The sequence below is a fragment of the Bombina bombina genome, chromosome 10 (genome assembly GCF_027579735.1).
Source record: "Bombina bombina isolate aBomBom1 chromosome 10, aBomBom1.pri, whole genome shotgun sequence".
NCBI classification, from domain to species: Eukaryota; Metazoa; Chordata; class Amphibia; order Anura; family Bombinatoridae; genus Bombina; species Bombina bombina.
In genome coordinates, this window is record NC_069508.1 from 27,225,802 (window position 1) to 27,245,317 (window position 19,516).

The 19,516-nt window shown below is 38.7% G+C and overlaps 1 protein-coding gene across 1 annotated transcript in view; it reads left to right on the forward strand.

Moving 5' to 3' along the window:
* LOC128641104 (calcium-activated chloride channel regulator 1-like) overlaps positions 1-19,516 on the forward strand; it is a 58,684-nt gene that overhangs the window by 10,736 nt on the left and 28,432 nt on the right. Inside the window, exons 3-6 of the mRNA XM_053693680.1 lie at positions 291-399; positions 5,104-5,281; positions 12,846-13,073; positions 17,624-17,851. Coding sequence (XP_053549655.1) covers positions 291-399; positions 5,104-5,281; positions 12,846-13,073; positions 17,624-17,851 — 743 coding nt within the window. The remainder of the gene's footprint in view (positions 1-290; positions 400-5,103; positions 5,282-12,845; positions 13,074-17,623; positions 17,852-19,516) is intronic.

Sequence of the window (19,516 nt, forward strand, 5' to 3'; positions counted from 1 at the left end):
TTTATATATATTTATTTTCTTTCATTTGGTGACACATTACAATTAAATTATATTATTATAATATTTATTATTAATAGTAATAGGAATCCATTTTTAAGGCTAGCTACATACACCATTACTTTTGAATTTGAAGAATCATATTAGGAAATAAGTTAATAAGCTCTGTGTGTCAACAACTCTGTAGGAACATTCAGATTTATTTTCTGTTCTATTTAGGAAACCCAATAGGATTGTAGTTACTGTACCTGTTACCTAAAAGCAACTCAATTCCCTTTTTCTTGTATTGGCAGGTCGAGTGTTTGTGCATGAATGGGCCCGGTATCGATGGGGAATTTTTGAGGAGCATAATACAGAGAAACCTTTTTACATTTCCGGAGAACGTAACACAGAAGCCACAAGGTATATTGTTTATTCAGGATTCTAAATTCCTTTTGGGAGTATCTATCTATCTATCTATCTGTCTGTCTGTCTGTCTGTCTGTCTGTCTTTCTGTCTATCTATCAATCATCTATAGATAAATCTGTTAGGAAAGTGCTTGAGTAACAAAGATCAATATAAACGTCTGCCACATGAGGGAGCTGTTGATCAGAGCATTTACAAATCATAGCTGTGATTCATTCAGCACAAATCTATGGAAATAAACTAAGGTCAGTATTTGTTCAGTGTAAATTTGCTACTTTTAAAGCTTTTAGCAAACAAAGAACTGATAGTGATCATTTTAGCCACCTGTATTTGTACTCACGGTTAAATGGTAAATTCATTATTTGCACCCTGTTTACGTTAATTTATATTTATAAAAATGTTTTGGATTTTAGAAAAATGTTATCTAAAAATCATTATACAGAGGCAAATGTAATGCACAATATCTGGTGACCTAGCAGGCAAGGAATTGATTTATCTTCTAGTAAGTAAATATACAAAAAGCAACTCATTCATGCAAGTGCTGCTGTAGTAGTGGTGATTCTGGGAGGGTTGGTCTGTCCTGCTGTCAGCAGATTTCTATGGGTTGCACATTACGTACCAACCTCTTGCAGCATTATGCCCTACCCTATGATGGGTCATATACCCACCCTCCCTTGGTTGTAAGGGCCCTAATCCCCTGCAGTAAGATTGGCCTTTGGAGAATACCACTAGTCGGGTGGTTTGTGTATTACAAGTTGAAAGTAAAAAAGTTTTTGCAAACCTAGCACCCAACAAGTCGTGCAAACCACATCACATATTCTCAAGTGCGCTAACCCGACATGAAATATTTCATATTCCAGTGTTCTTCACATAGAGCAATATGTTTTATTTATTCATAAATACGTATTTCTACATATATCTGATGGTATTTTGGTACAATATATATCTATGCCTATGTATATAGATTATTATATACAGGTATAGCTATATACAGATATATATAGGCATATCTATGTATAAATACTTAGAACATATTCCCCTATGTAAAGAATATTGGAATGTGAAATATTTACAGTAAATACACAAGCACTTTTGCTCTCTCTCTCCCCCTCTCTTTTGCTCTCTCTCCCCCTCTCTTTTGTGCTCTCTCGCTCCACCTCTCGTTTGCTCTCTCTCCGCCTCTCTTTTGCTCTCTCTCTCCCCCCCTCTCTTTTGCTCTCTATCCCCCTTCTCTTTTGCTCTCTCTCCCCTCTCTTTTGCTCCCTCTCCCCCCCTCTTTTGTGCTCTCTCTCTCCCACTCTCTTTGCGCTCTCTCTCCCCTCTCTTTTGCGCTCTGTCTCTCTCCTTTTTTTGCGCTCTCTCTTTCGCCCTCTCTTTTGTGCTCTCTTGCCCCCTCTCTTTTGCGCTCTCTCTCCCCCTCTCTTTTGCGCTCTCTCTCTCCCCCTCTCTCTTGTGCTCTCTCTCCCTCTCTTTTGCGCTCTCTCGCTCCACCTCTCTTTTGCTCTCTCTACCCCCTCTCTTTTGCTCTCTCCCCCCTCTCTTTTGCTCTCTCTCCCCCCTCTCTTTTGCTCTCTCCCCCCTCTCTTTTGCGCTCTCTCCCCCTCTCTTTTGCGCTCTCTCTCTCCCCTCTCTCTTTTGCACTCTCTCCCCCCTCTCTTTTGCACTCTTTATCTCCCCCCTCTCTTTTGCACTCTCTCCCCTCTCTTTTGCACTCTCTCTCTCCCCCTCTCTTTTGTGCTCTCTCCCCCCTCTCTTTTGCGTTCTCTCTCCCCCTCTCTTTTGCACTCTCCCCCCTCTCTTTTACGCTCTCTCTCTCCCCCTCTCCTTTGCGCTCTCTCTCTCCCCCTCTCTTTTGCTCTGTCTCTCTTCCCTCTCTTTTGCTCTCTCTCGCTCCAGCCCTCTCTTTTGCTCTCTCTCCCCTCTCCCCCCCCTCTTTTGCTCTCCCCCTTGCTCTCCCCCTCTCTATTTTTCTCTCTCCCCCTCTCTCTCCCCCTCTCTTCTTTTGCTCTCTCTCTTCCCCTCTCTTTTGCTCTCTCTCTTCCCACCTCTTATTTTCTCTCTCTCCCCTCTCTTTTGCTCTTTCTCTGTCCCTCTCTCTTCCCTCTCTTTGCTCTTTCTCCTCTCTTTTGCTCTTTCCCCTTTCTTTTGCTCTCTCCCCCCTCTTTTTTGCTCTTTCCCCTCTCTTTTGCTCTCTCCCCCCTCTTTTTTGCTCTTTCCCCTCTCTTTTGCTCTCTCTTACCCTCTCTTTAGCTCTTTCCCATCTCTTTTGCTCTCTCCCCCTCTCTTTCTATCTCCTTCCCCACCTCTCTCTCTCTTGCGCGACCGCCACGCCCGCTCACGCCTGATCACCGCCACCGTGCCGCAGCAGATCAGGTAGACTCTAAGGCTAGGTGTGTTTGTCCTCGTGATGTCTCTACTTTGCATGACAGCTTCGGACAAACACACTTGGCCTTATAGGATGAATATTGCATAAATATGTTTTTTCATGTTTTCATCTACTTTATTGCAAAGGGCTCCAATGCACTTATATATATACAGTATGTCTATATATGTGTTTATACGGGTATATATAGGAATATCTATTAATAAATACATAGAACACATTTTAGGTGCAGGACTGCAATCATCTTGATCCGATAAAGGGACAGTCTAATCAAAATTAAACGTTCATGATTTAGATAGAGCAGCAATTTTAAGCATCTTTCTCTCTTGCTATCTTTATTTGAAAAAGCTAGAATTTAATTTAGGAGTCGCCCATTTTTGGTTCAGCACTTGGGTAGATCTTTCTGATTGTTTTTTTAAATGTAGCCACCAATCAGCAAGCACTACCCAGGTGCTGAACCAAACATGGGCCAGCTTATAAACTTACATTCGAATAAAGATACCAAGAAAATGAAGAAAAATTGATAATAGGAGAAAATTAGAAAGATGCTTAAAATTTCATGTTCTATCTAAATCATGAAAGTTTAATTTTGACTAGACTGTCCCTATAAATGCAGACATTGTATGCTGTTGGCATTTAGAGATGCTGGGGGGGACATGATTCGCTACAGCGAATCATGTCCGCCCGGCATTTGATAAATTGACCCCTAAGATTAAGGACAGTCAAATAATATATTATTTTTAATGGGACGTATCTTACATCATGTTGATCTTTGAAGTCCTTTTTTTTAATTGAATTTATAAAGGGAGTTATGATTTAGTATTTAACCCCTTGAGTGCTAACAATGGCCGTCACAAATTTTCTCAGTCAGGTGCTAACGACGGCTCAGAGCCGTCGCTAGCACTCACCCAACTTGAGGGCAATCTAGGGACTCCCACCTACTCCCAACCCGGCGATCTGGCCTGAATAGTGAGAGGTATCGCCAGGGGTTCAAGTTTCGCGTGGTGACATCACGTGATGATGTCACTGCGCAACTTTATTGAAAATTACCATTGGACTATATAGGGAGATGGGGGCATGCTGCTTAGAAGCCTGTATCTCAGGCATCTAAGCAGCTACAGACCCCCAAGACCCACCGTTGGAAAGGTAATCACCTAACCTTTTCAAGGGTATAGGTCTTGGGAATCTGGAAAAAAAGTAAAAAAATAAAAAATAAATATATTTAAAAAAAGTAAAAAAAAAAAAAAAAGCTCAAATCCAGCTTAGCACCCTTGTGGGAGTGTGAATTAAAAAACAAGACTGTCTACTTTCCTTTTTTAAATCAAATTTACCTATTTCATCCTTTGTATAAACGTAGAGGTCGATCACAATCCTTTAGAAAAACGTATCAACTAATTTATCTACCAAAATCCCATAGACTCTAATGGTGGTTTTCTGCTTTTTGTTATTGACCTTAAAGGGACAGTCTAGTCAAAAATAAACTTTCATGACTCAGAGAGGACATGACATTTTAAACAACTTTCCAATTTACTTTAATCATCAAATTTGCTTTGTTCTTTTGGTATTCTTAGTTGAAAGCTAAACCTGGGTAGGCTCATATGCTAATTTCTAAGCCTTGAAGGCCGCCTGTTATTTGAATGCATTTTGATTTGCTTCACAACTAGAAGGCATTAGTTAATGTGTGCCATATATATAACATTGTGCTCATGCCCGTGGAGTTACCTAGGAGTCAGCACTGATTGGCTAACATGCAAGTCAAAAGGACTGAAATAAGGGGGCAGTCTGCAGATGCTTACATACAAGGTAATCACAGAGGTAAAAAGTGTATTAATATAACAGTGTTGGTTGTGCAAAAGTGGGGAATGGGTAATAAAGGGATTATCTATCTTTTTAAACAATAACGATTCTGGTGTAGACTGTCCCTTTAAAGATCCATGAGAGCATACTGAGGTAGACTCAGGCACGTGCAAGCGTTTTGAGCACTTTATAGCAGCTTACAACAATGATTTTAACAATGTTATACATAATATTTCTTTCTTAAATTTTAACAATGTTATACATAAGATTTATTTCTTAAATTTCTACACAGGAGACAAAGAGAAATTTGATAACATGAAAATAATACATTTTTAAAATTTGAATGCTCTATCCATTTTTACTTTCTTATTCCTTTAAATTTGGACTTTTTAATGGAGAACTTTATATAGATTAAATTTGATGTTGTATAAAGGTGCATGTGTGAAATGAATTCAGGGACATATATTTTGCCATTTGGATCTGAATCTATATGACTAAAAATAATTATATTTATATTCTAGATGTTCTGTGGATATTTCTGGTGTTTACACAAAACAGGAATGTAAAGGAACGTCCTGCACAAACAGAAACTGTGATTTTGTTTATGAAACTGGTCTTTATGAGGAAGGTTGTGTATTTGTACCTGAGAAGAACCGGTCAGTTGCACAATCTATTATGTATACACCAGCAATCTACTCTGTGAGTATTACAGCACTGACCAAACATTTATTAAAATGTGCTATGTTCCATGTAGGGGCATGAGACCCCACACTTTTCTTTCATGATTCAAATAGAGCTTACTATTTTATGCAACTTTAATTTGCTTCATTTTCTTGGTATCCTTTGTTCAAAGAGCAGCAATACTACTGTGAGCTAGAAGAATACATTTGGTGAGCCAATAAAAATAGTCATATATGTGCAGCCACCAATCAGCAGCTAGCCCCTAGTAATGCACTGCTGCGCCTGAGCCTACCTAGGTATTCTTTTCAGCAAAGGATACCAAGAGAACAAAGCAAATCTATACTATAATCGCGTTTGTAACGCGCCCGTCAGCAGTTGCGCACGCATCCTCAAAGGAATGTTGGCTGCGTGAATTAAAACATGCAACCGCCCGCACGAAACAACGAAAAAACACGTAACCGCCCACAAGAAATAAAAAAAACCTAACCTCCCGCACAAAGTATTAACAAACAACGAAACTGCCAACCCCACATTGCAAAATAATAAAGTAAATAACCCCTAATCCGCAAATAACATATTTAAAATATTAACCACTAAACCGCCAACCCCCCACATCGCAATAAAACTAATTCACCTATTAACCCCTAAACCGCCAAAAAAAAACAGATAGCAAGAAACCTAATTAACATATTAACCCCTAAAGTGACAAATCCCCACATCGCAATAAACCTAATTAACCTATTACCTCCTAGACCGCCAACCCCTCACAACGCTAATAACTAATTTAATTACTAAGCCCCATATCTCAACCCCAATACTAAGTTACATTTAAAATAATAAAACCTAACATTACAAAAAAAAATAATCTAAAATTACAAAAAATAAAAAACTCTAAAATTACAGAAAAAAAATAATCAAAAATTAAAAAAATTAAACCTAATCCCTATGAAAATAAAAAGCCCCCCCCCCAAAATAAAAACACCTCCTAATCTAAACTAAACTACCAATAGCCCTTAAAAAGGCCTTTTGTAGGGTATTGCCCTAAGTTAAACAGCTCTTTTACATTTAAAAAATACTAAGTCCCCCCTAAACGTAAAGAACTCCCACCCACCAAACCCCCAAAATAAAAAAACCTAACACTAAAGAAACCTAAACTACCCATTGCCCCTAAAGGGGCATTTGTATGGACATTGCCCTTAAAAGGGCATTAAGCTCTTTTCCAGCCCATTAAATCCCTAATCTTAAAAATAAAAAAATAAAAAAAATCCTAAAACTAAGCCTCAAATAGGTACTCACTGTTCCTGAAGTCTGGCGGAGGTCTTCTTCCAGGTGGCTCCATCATATTCTATCTTCATCCAGGTCAAAGGTGGCGCAGAGCGGAGGTGTGGAGCTGGCTTCCCCGATGCGTGGATCCTCAGCTGCGGTCCTCAACAGTGGTCCTCGGCGCCGGTGATCCTTGGCAGCATGGAGGCTCTTCTTCATGTGATCGCCCGTCGCACACTGAAGATTGAATGCAAGGTACCCCATATTTATTGGGGTACCTTGCCTTCCTATTGGCAGAAATTTTGAAATCAGCCAATAGGATGAGAGCTACTGAAATCTTATTGGCTGATTTGGACATCCAATAGGATTTCAGTAGCTCTCATCCTATTGGCTGATTTCAAAATTTCAGCCAATAGGAATGCAAGGTTCCCCAAATTGAATGCGGTACCTTGCATTCAATCTTCAGTGGACGACGGACATCGGATGAAGAGGAGCCTCCACGCCGCCGAGGACTGCCGCCGCCGAGTAATGCCGCCATTGAGGACCGCCACTGAGAATCCACGCAATCGGGGAAGCCAGCTCCGCACCTCCGCTCCATGCCGCTTTCGCACAGGATGAGGATAGAAGATGACGGAGCCGCCTGGAAGAAGACCTTCTCCGCCGGACTTCAGGAACGTGATTAAATATCTGGAAAAGAGATGATTGCCCTTTTAAGGGCAGTAACAGAGCTGAATGCCCTTTTAAGAGCAATGCCCATACAAATTCCCCTTTAGGGGTAATGGGTAGTTTAGGTTTTTTAAGTGTTAGTTTTTTTTATTTTGGGGGGGTTGGTTGGGTGGGGGTTTTACTGTTAGGGGGTAATTTGTAATTTTTGTAAGTAAAAGAGCTGTTTAACTTAGGGCAATGCCTTACAAAAACGCCATTTTAAGGGCTATTGGTAGTTTAGTATTAGATTAGGGGGTGTTTTATTTTTATAGGGGTATTAGTTTAGGTTTACATTTTTTATTTTGGATAACTTTGTTTATTTTTTTCTGTAATTTTACATTTTTTATTTTTAATAAAATTAGCTTGAGAGTTTGGATTTTTTAAACAGACTGCCATTTGGGCAGGCTTATCGCCTAGTTAGATAATAAAAGTACAGGCAGTCCCCAGGTTACGAACAAGATAGGTTCTGTAGGTTTGTTCTTAAGTTGAATTTGTATGTAAGTTGGAACAGGCACTTTTTTTAGGTGAAACTCTAGCCAAACATTTTTTTTAGTTTTTGGATAGCATAGGAAACGTTTGTTTTGCTATCTGTGCCCCTGTTAAGAAAATTTCACATCACTTTCTGTCCTTGTGACAATTGGATTTTGGGTTATCCTGGAAAGAAGGATTGGCGATAAAGCTCTATTTTCTCAGGCCTAGATTTAGAGTTGGGCGGTAGCCGTCAAAACCAGCGTTAGAGGCTCCTAACGCTGGTTTTAGGCTAATGCCGGTATTTGGAGTCAGTCAGGAAAGGGTCTAACGCTCACTTTGCAGCCGCGACTTTTCCATACCGCAGATCCCCTTACGTCAATTGCGTATCCTATCTTTTCAATGGGATCTTTCTAATGCCGGTATTTAGAGTCGTGTCTGAAGTGAGCGTTAGAAATCTAATGACAAAACTCCAGCCGCAGAAAAAAGTCAGTAGTTAAGAGCTTTCTGGGCTAACGCCGGTTTATAAAGCTCTTAACTACTGTGCTCTAAAGTACACTAACACCCATAAACTACCTATGTACCCCTAAACCGAGGCCCCCCCACATCGCCGCCACTCTATAAAAAAAATTTAACCCCTAATCTTCCGCTCCGTACACTGCCGCCAACTACGTTATCCCTATGTACCCCTAATCTGCTGCCCCTAACACCGCCGACCCCTATATTAAATTTATTAACCCCTAATCTGCCCCCCACAACGTCGCCTCCACCTGCCTACACTTATTAACCCCTAATCTGCCGTCCGCATGCCGCCGCCAGCTACATTATAGCTATGTACCCCTAATCTGCTGCCCCTAACACCGCCGACCCCTATATTATATTTATTAACCCCTAATCTGCCCCCCACAACGTCGCCTCCACCTGCCTACACTTATTAACCCCTAATCTGCCGAGCGGACCGCGCCGCTATTATAATAAAGTTATTAACCCCTAATCCGCCTCACTCCTGCCTCAATAACCCTATAATAAATAGTATTAACCCCTAATCTGCCCTCCCTAACATCGCCGACACCTAACTTCAAGTATTAACCCCTAATCTGCTGATCGGAGCTCACCGCTACTCTAATAAATTTTTTAACCCCTAAAGCTAATTTTAACCCTAACCCTAACACCCCCCTAAATTAAATATAATTTTATTCTAACAAAATAAATTAACTCTTATTAAATAAATTATTCCTATTTAAATCTAAATACTTACCTTTAAAATAAACCCTAATATAGCTACAATATAAATTATAATTATATTATAGCTATTTTAGGATTAATATTTATTTTACAGGCAACTTTGTATTTATTTTAACCAGGTACAATAGCTATTAAATAGTTAAGAACTATTTAATAGCTAAAATAGTTAAAATAATTACAAAATTACCTGTAAAATAAATCCTAACCTAAGTTACAATTAAACCTAACACTATACTAGCAATAAATTAATTAAATACAATACCTACAATTATCTACAATTAAACCTAACACTACACTATCAATAAATTATTTAAATAAAATATCTACAAATAAATACAATGAAATAAACTAACTAAAGTACGAAAAATAAAAAAGAACTAAGTTACAAAAAATAAAAAAATATTTACAAACATTAGAAAAATATTACAACAATTTTAAACTAATTACACCTACTCTAGGCCCCCTAATAAAATAACAAAGCCCCCCAAAATAAAAAATGCCCTACCCTATTCTAAATTAAAAAAGTTCAAAGCTCTTTTACCTTACCAGCCCTGAACAGGGCCCTTTGCGGGGCATGCCCCAAAGAATTCAGCTCTTTTGCCTGTAAAAAAAACACATACAATACCCCCCCCAACATTACAACCCACCACCCACATAGAACTAAACTAACCCAACCCCCCTTAAATAAACCTAACACTAAACCCCTGAAGATCTCCCTACCTTGTCTTCACCTCACCGGGTATCACCGATCTGTCCAGAAGAGCCTCCGATGTCTTGATCCAAGCCCAAGCGGGGGGCTGAAGAGTGACGTCCATCCTCGGGCTGAAGTCTGGATCCAAGCGGCGGCTGAAGAAATCCATCATCGGCTGAAGTCGGAAGTCCATCATCGGGATGAAGTCTTCTATCAAGCCGCATCTTCAATCTTCTTTCTTCTGGAGCGGAGCGGAGCCATCTTCTTTCCAACCGACGCGGATCCAACCTCTTCAACCGACGCCTACTCGCCGAATGACGGTTCCTTTAAATGACGTCATCCAAGATGGCGCCCCTCGAATTCCGATTGGCTGATAGGATTCTATCAGCCAATCGGAATTAAGGTAGGAATATTCTGATTGGCTGATGGAATCAGCCAATCAGAATCAAGTTCAATCCGATTGGCTGATCCAATCAGCCAATCAGATTGAGCTTGCATTCTATTGGCTGTTCCGATCAGCCAATAGAATGCGAGCTCAATCTGATTGGCTGATTGGATCAGCCAATCGGATTGAACTTGATTCTGATTGGCTGATTCCATCAGCCAATCAGAATATTCCTACCTTAATTCCGATTGGCTGATATAATCCTATCAGCCAATCGGAATTCGAGGGACGCCATCTTGGATGACTTCATTTAAAGGAACCGTCATTCGGCGAGTAGGCGTCGGTTGAAGAGGTTGGATCCGCGTCGGTTGGAAAGAAGATGGCTTTGCTCCACTCCAGAAGAAAGAAGATTGAAGATGCGGCTTGATAGAAGACTTCATCCCGATGATGGACTTCCGACTTCAGCCGATGATGGATTTCTTCAGCCGCCGCTTGGATCCAGACTTCAGCCCGAGGATGGACTTCACTCTTCAGCCCCCCGCTTGGGCTTGGATCAAGACATCGGAGGCTCTTCTGGACAGATCGGGACCCGGTGAGGTGAAGACAAGGTAGGGAGATCTTCAGGGGCTTAGTGTTAGGTTTATTTAAGGGGGGTTTGGGTTAGATTAGGGGTATGTGGGTGGTGGGTTGTAATGTTGGGGGGGGGTATTGTATGTTTTTTTTCCATGCAAAAGAGCTGAATTCTTTGGGGCATGCCCCGCAAAGGGCCCTGTTCAGGGCTGGTAAGGTAAAAGAGCTTTGAACTTTTTTAATTTAGAATAGGGTAGGGCATTTTTTATTTTGGGGGTGCTTTGTTATTTTATTAGGGGGCTTAGAGTAGGTGTAATTAGTTTAAAATTGTTGTAATATTTTTCTAATGTTTGTAAATATTTTTTTATTTTTTGTAACTTAGTTCTTTTTTATTTTTCGTACTTTAGTTAGTTTATTTCATTGTATTTATTTGTAGATATTTTATTTAAATAATTTATTGATAGTATAGTGTTAGGTTTAATTGTAGATAATTGTAGATATTGTATTTAATTAATTTATTGATAGTGTAGTGTTAGGTTTAATTGTAACTTAGGTTAGGATTTATTTTACAGGTAATTTTGTAATTATTTTAACTATTTTAGCTATTAAATAGTTCTTAACTATTTAATAGCTATTGTACCTGGTTAAAATAAATACAAAGTTGCCTGTAAAATAAATATTAATCCTAAAATAGCTATAATATAATTATAATTTATATTGTAGCTATATTAGGGTTTATTTTACAGGTAAGTATTTAGCTTTAAATAGGAATAAGTTATTTAATAAGAGTTAATTTATTTCGTTAGCTAAAAATTATATTTAACTTAGGGGGGTGTTAGGGTTAGGGTTAGAATTAGCTTTAGGGGTTAATACATTTATTAGAATAGCGGTGAGCTCCAGTCGGCAGATTAGGGGTTAATGTTTGAAGTTAGGTGTCGGCGATGTTAGGGAGGGCAGAATAGGGGTTAATACTATTTATTATAGGGTTATTGAGGCGGGAGTGAGGCGGATTAGGGGTTAATAACTTTATTATAATAGCGGCGCGGTCCGGTCGACAGATTAGGGGTTAATAAGTGTAGGCAGGTGGAGGCGATGTTGTGGGGGGCAGATTAGGGGTTAATTAATATAATATAGGGGTCGGCGGTGTTAGGGGCAGCAGATTAGGGGTTAAAAAAAATATGCAGGTGTCAGCGATAGCGGGGGCGGCAGAATAGGGGTTAATAAGTGTAAGGTTAGGGGTGTTTAGACTCGGGGTACATGTTAGAGTGTTAGGTGCAGACGTAAGAAGTGTTTCCCCATAGAAAACAATGGGGCTGCGTTAGGAGCTGAACGCGGCTTTTTTGCAGGTGTTAGGTTTTTTTTCAGCTCAAATGGCCCCATTGGGGGAATTGTGCACGAGCACGTTTTTGAAGCTGGCCGCTTCCGTAAGCACCGCTGGTATCTAGAGTTGCAGTGGCGTTAAATTATGCTCTACGCTCCCTTTTTGGAGCCTAACGCACTGAAAACCCAGCCATTCTGTGAACTCTAAATACCAGCGGTATTTAAAAGGTGCGTGGGAAAAAAAGCATGCGTAGCTAACGCACCCCTTTGGCCGCAGAACTCTAAATCTAGGCGTCAGTTTGTAACTAGTACGAGTTGTACTTAAGTCGGATGTCTGTAACCCGGGGACTGCCTGTAATTTGGAAAGTTTTTTACAAAGGAATTGCTTTATCTTAATCATAAAAGTTTAATTTTTACTTTGCTGTCTATTTAAAGGTACATTTTACTCAACAATTTTCGCCAACAAAATCCACAGTAGTTTGTGTAATTAGAATTTGTTCTTAGGACAAACTTACAGTTCTGTTACTTAATCTTTTTCATACAAAAATATTTTTAACATACCTAAATAGCATGTTATCATATACGTAATCGTTTTGTAGAGATAAATTACCCTTTAATAAGATATCTATGGTAAAACTGGCTGATCAGTAGACTAAGGCTATAAGAATATTCCCAACAAACATAACCAAAACTAGATTTTTTTTAAACACAAAAACAATTATATAAATATTGAATTTATTTTAAATACCCATTTTATTTCAAACACACTGCAAATGTGACTGTAATTCCCTTTAATTCCCTGTGGAGGAGTGAGTATAGCTTTCTGAACAAAACAAAATGGTGGCTTGATTATAAAGATGTGACATTATGCTGATTCCCTTAATAACTAATTGTAGTTTAATATTTGAATGTAATTGATATTTATTTTATTTTAGGTAAATGAATTTTGCAATGAAAGCAACCACAACATTGAAGCTCCAAATCTACAAAACCGTCTGTGTAACTGCCGCAGTACTTGGGACATCATCGCAAATTCTGCTGACATAAAATCCTCTCCTCCAATAGTTAGCACATTAAGTATTCCTGCCCCTGCTTTTTCTCTGATGCAATCCAGGGACAGAGTCATCACTTTACTGCTTGATGTCTCGGGAAGTATGACTAAAGTGCGTTTTTACTAATTATTTATGTTATATAAATTGCTATGGAAGAATAGTTCAGTGCTTTTGTAAAAAATAAGGAATGATGGATAACTTTTACCTGGATCCTATGAAGAGCACCATTAAAGGGACACTCAAGTCAAAATTAAACTGTCATGATTCAGATAGAGCAGTAATTTTAAACATCTTTCCATTTTACTTCCATTAACAAAATGTGCAGAATCTTTTTATATTTACACTTTTTGAGTCACCAGCTCCTACTGAGCATGGGCAAGAATTCACAGTAAATACGTTTATGCATTTGTGATTGGCTGATGGCTGTCACATGATACAGGGGGGAATGGAAATAGACATAACTTTGAAATTTGTCAGAAAAAAAATCTACTAATTTGAAGTTCAGACTAAGTGCCATTGCATGAACTTGTTGTCATGCATTTGTTGATTATGCAAATCTACTGTATTTTCTGGTCCTTTGATACCAACTAAACCACAGTGAAGTGGCAGCTCTGTCATTATAAATAATGATAAATCAGCCATACACTTGAAATGTTTAAAATGTATGGGTAGGGACCACTGCAAGAATCAGATGTGGTAAGGGTTAATTATATCCTTTAGGTGAGGGACAGAGGAAGATAGGGCAAGCAGAACTGTAGAAAGTTATTGTCAAAATCTCCCTAGTTACTTGTTGTCATAGTAGTTGTCAATAAGGACTGCTATTACTTGGTTATTTGGTGCACTATATACTTAGGATCACAATGATAAAATAGACTAACTATGAACAACTTGCTGTCCCATTGTTCTAAATTCTAATTATTTGCTAAATATTTGATATTCATTTTCTGCAAATGAATATTACATTTCAGCATATAGAATGCAAATTTTAATTTCAATATTTTAATGTTTTTGTTTTTCAAACTGAATGTTACTGACATTCCATGTTGCAAAATATAACATTAGTTGCCAAAAGGAATATTTGTTTTATCAGTTGAATGTCAGACAATTGCTCATCAGTATATGCATAAACAAATGTTTCTCAGCTCTATTGTAAGCAATGAAATGTATATAATTAGCCTTATCTTTATGCATTGCACGCTAAAGGGATTAAGGAAACACCTGCTCTTAAATACTTTACCCCACACACTCATAAAATGAAAAAAATGCAACTGGTCATATTGAGGACACAGTTGTTAACTTATATAGAATATGGCCCAATTTAAAAAGCTGCAGAGCTCCTGCATTGGAGTCTTGCTCATGTGACTGGTGCTACCTCAGAGGCAGTGGACTGGCCACACTGATTGACAACCTTTACTTTCATGTGATTGGTTGTGGGAGTTCAGAGAGCAGGGTTGCTCAAGAGAGATCTTGTAATGCTCGTGGGATACTCCTCTATCAGACCAAACTCGGCCAGTAGTCTTATGCTGGCGGAGAGCCGGAATGATAGGGAATATACCAGAGCAGAGAAAGTTAGTGAGATGAGGAAGGCGGCACTCACCACAGGCAGGACAATCCCCAGCGGCCACAGCAGAGTAGTCCATGGATGAACCACTAGAATGGTCAGGCAGGCAGGGTCTGGCAACAGCAAAGCAGTCCAAGGATAAACCACTAGAATGGTCAGGCAGGCAGGGTTTGGCAACAGTAAAGCTGTCCAAGGATAAATCACTAGAATGGTCAGGCAGGCAGGGTTTGGCAACAGTAAAGCAGTCCAAGGGCACACTACTAGAATGGTAAGGCAGGCAGGGTTAGGCAACAGTAAAGCAGTCCAAGGATAAACCACTAGAATGGTCAGGCAGGCAGGGTTTGGCAGGTAGAGTAGTCAGACAGGCAGGTTCAGCAACAGTGATCAATCAGCAGTGTAAGGGTTAAGGCAGGTAGAGTAGTCAGACAGGCAGGTTCATCAACGATATTAGGCACAAGAAAGAACCCAGGAGCACACAAAGTAACACCTATACTTGGGCAGTGACAGATCGTTTGAAAAACATTTAAATAGGCGCAGATTCACGCCACTGAGCTCCGACCGGCATCCAGAGCCGACACTGCCCCTGACAACGAGCAGGGAAAGAAACGCTGCACCCCTAGCAATGGCTAGAGCGGTGCGGCGTGACAGATCTTGTGCAATCATAGTTTTTGCCAGTGGATTATAAACTGCTGGTGGCAAATGCACGTGGACAGGTTTCTGGTCTGGGAACTTTGTGAGCTAGCACCTTCTTAAATGTGGCCCATAATAGTTATCTGAAATTGGTTCATCAGATAAATGTAGTTATGTAGATCCATTAATCCATATATTTGCAATATTATCACTATCTGCAAATATATTGACTGCATCAAATTTAGGAAAGTTTTTAAATATTCATCCTTGCTTAAAAAAATGTATTTGCTTTTTTTTTTTAATTTTTTTTTTTTTTTTTAATAAGCTGCAGTCACTCATATATATGATTATTTGAAAGAGATGAAAAATTCAAAATTAAACTTTAGTGATTCAGTGAGTGGGGCTCAGAAGTGTGCTGCCATCTAGGGGCGAGATTACATATACCGCATAGGTTTCAGCGCTACTGCTGAAACCCATGCCGTCCGTAAATTCACCTTGCACCTCGGGTAAATCTCATATATATACGGTGCCGGCAGATTATACGCTGTCATAAGTCGGATAAACTGGCGAGGTTCAGAAATGTGCGGAAATACACGAATCGCCAGTGACTTACGGCAGTTTATGAACTGCCAGTGCCTAAGTAAAAACAAAAAAATGTTTAATCGTACGTAAAACTACAATTACATAACATAAAAAAAGACTACCTTTAAAAATTAATAAAAATTACCAAAAATAAAAAATCCTATCTTTATATGAAAAAACAAAGCCTAAGTTTACATAAAAAAACAACCTATGATCAAATTTACTCTAGAAAAGATGGAGAAGGCACCACATGTGACGCCTTCTCCATGTTTTCTAGAGTTTTTCTGAAGCGGACGGCCTTATACCCTGAGGAGAGCAGCCTATTTGTGTTAATCCACACAAGAATTTTTTTTTTTTTAACTTTTTATGCCTGCTATCAGTCATTCGTACATTTTAGTGCACTATTAATTACTGTTGCATTTTCATACGGTTTTTGTGTACATTGGTTTTACATCTGACAATTTATTGTATACCTTACACTTATACTTTTCCATTTAAGTGACAGCGCCCCTATTTACACTTCTGAGTGTTACTATTTGTAAGATTAAATTAAAATTAAAAAAATCGAATATTACAAAAAATTTAAAAAATCTAAGATTACAGAAAAAATAAACGAAATTATCCAAAATAAAAAAAATTAAACCTAATCTAATACCCCTATAAAAACAAAAACGTCACCCCAAAATAAAAACAACCCCTAAGCTAACACTAAACTACCAATAGCCCTTAAAAGGGCCTTTTGTAGGGTATTACCCTAAGTTTAACAGCTCTTTTACAATAAAAAATATAAATTAACCCCTAACAGTAACCCCCCCCCCCCCCCCACCCATCCAACTACCCAAAATAAAAAAGACCTAACTATAAAAAAATCTAATCTACCCATTGCCCCTAAAGGGGCATTTAAATGGGCATTGCCCTTAAAAGGACAATCAGCTCTTTAGTGCCCATTAAAAAAAATAAAAAGCCCTAATCTTAAAAAAAATAGCAATGCATATAGGTGAGGCAATCACACAAGGCATCTGTTTGCAGCCACCAATCAGCAGCTACTGAGCTCATTTATATATGCTTTTCAAAAAAGGATATCAAGAGAATGAAGTAAATTGAAAAGTTGTTTACAATTGCATGCTTTTTCTAAAGCATGAAAGTAAAAATGTGGGCTTCATGTCCCTTTATGGTCTACTTGATTTTTTATTTTTTTATTGTTTAAAAAGATACATAACACCTTTACTTCACATTCCCCACCTTTGCATAACCAACATTGTTATATTCATATTCTTTATAACCGCTAAATCTCTGCCTGTTTCTAAGCCCCTGCAGGCCGCCTCTTATTTCAGTGCATTTTATCAGCTTTTCACAGCCACACAGTGCTAGTTCATATGTGACATATAGATAACATTGTGCTCACTCCCGTGGAGTTATGCAGGAACCCGCACTGATTGGCTAAAATGCATGTTTGTAAAAAAAAAAAAAAAAAAAAAAAAAGTACTGAGATAAGGGAGCAGTCTGCAGAGGCTTAGATACAAGGTAATCACAGATATAAAAAGTGTATTATTATAACAGTGTTGGCTATGCAAAACTGGAGAATGAGTAATCTAAACAATAAACATTTTCAAGTAGACTGTCCCTTTAATTGTTGTGCTCGAGCCCAATCCAAAGTACATCTATAAAATGTTACACATATGATGGATTTAGTGCACCCTCACTATTTAACATGTAGATATTAGTGCACTGTACACTGTCACTCAAGCAATAAAAATAACCTCAACCTTCTAAAATGAGAGCAAAATTAGAAGTGCTATGAATTGCAATGCTCAGTAGCGTTATTAGTTTTGTACTCCACTTGTAATGTCTACTCGCTATCTGACACTGTTGTTTCTGACCATTGCAGCACGATCGCATAGGACGGATGTATCAGGCAGCGGATATATTCCTGACTCAGATTGTAGAAACAGGATCTTACGTGGGGATTGTTGAGTTCTCAAGTTACCCCTTTGCGATTTCACAACTAACGCATATTTTCAGCAAGGAACAGCGTAAGAAGCTGAAAACACTTGTTCCCTTTACAAACACAAATTCAGCATCAGATATTTGTCCTGGAATCTTATCGGCATTACAGGTACTTTATGTGTGTTTGTTATAGCTGCACTGTAGAGCCTGACATTGATTTACGTTAATTCCCCATTCAGTATTGAATGATTGTTCATATTACAACAACTCAAAGAACAGAATCAAACTGTCAGATGACCTCGTAGTCACCATAAACCATGAACTTTTTAGTTAAACTCATTCACTATTTTATAGATTTTAAAGAAAACAGATGACATTTTCTGTATGGTCAGGAAAATATTGAAAGGTATTATATTTCGGGAAAGAAATAAATTAAAACTTTTTTGACAGTTTTTTTGGATATGAGTGATCTAAGAACCCAAAATTCACTCTGATACTAAGGGGTAGATTTACAGCATCCACTGCGTAATAAATTTACCCCTATGAGCGTAAGAGAAAAAAAAAAGTACTCTTCTTAATAAATCTGTGTGTTCACAGCGAAGAACCACATGAAGGTTCATCTGTCATTCAATACTGGGCTTTCTCTCACTCTCTCTTTCCTTCTTTCTCTCTCACCCTTTCTCAAAATATTTCTCTCTTTCCTTTCCATCTTTCTCTCCCTCTCTTCCATCTCTCTCTATCTCAAAATACAGTCTCGCTTGACTTTGTCGTGAGAAAGGAGAAACTGCCCCTTTAAAGACTTCTTAGTATCTAAGCACTGCAAGTAGATGTGAGGCTATAACAACTAGTCCTGAATGTTTATCTACTTCAAGGGGTCAATTTATCAAGCTCCGCTCCTCCATAACCTATCCGCCTGCCCTGAGGCTGCGGTCAGAAATCAACCAGGTCGAATACGATCGGGTTGATTGACACCCCCTGCTACTGCTTGTGGGCGGTATTGCACAAGCAGTTCACAAGAACTGCTTGTACAATGATAAATGCCGACAGCGTATGCTGTCGGCATTTATCGATGTGCAGCGGACATGATACGCTACATCGTATCATGTCCGCTCGCACTATAATAAATTGACCCCTAAGTCTTCAAGTGTGAGGGAATAAATTAAAAGGGAACTAAAGCCTAGGGCCACAGCTGTGCATAGGATGATCAGTTGTGTTGTTTTAAACTATAAATTATTTTGTAACTGTCTCTGAACACCAGTTTCCTTCTGGGTCTTGGAACTACAATTTACAGGGACATAATACCCATATGCTAAATAATGTGAAAGTAATGCAGCGTAACTGGAAAGAGCTGACAAGACAATTTCACCTGAACATCTCTATGTAAAAAAGGGAAGATATTTTACCTCAAAATGTCTTCAGCTCACCAGAGTAAGTGCTGTGTAATCCAAAGCTTACAACCAGCTTCATCAGTGCTGAATTCACACTTTGCCTTACCGTGATCTTATGGGATGGGAAAGAAATGTCATAGTAAACTTCCTTAAACTGAGGTGGGAAATAAAGTGACTGTGCCTGCACGTGCCAGTTGTACGTCCAGGCTCAAGCACCTTGATTTACAATGAGATGTGGCTACTGAGGGAAGTTTTGGTTAAATATCTTCCTTTTTTACACAGAGATGTTGGTGTGGAATTTTTCTAATCAGAATTTTACGGGTATCCTGCATCTTTTTTAAGTGCTTCAGCAGTTGTATATCATGTCCCTTTAATTGCTATCTTTGTTTACTACCCAGAATTAATCTTTTATTTCTATTATGGGTTATGATAATACTTCATAAATA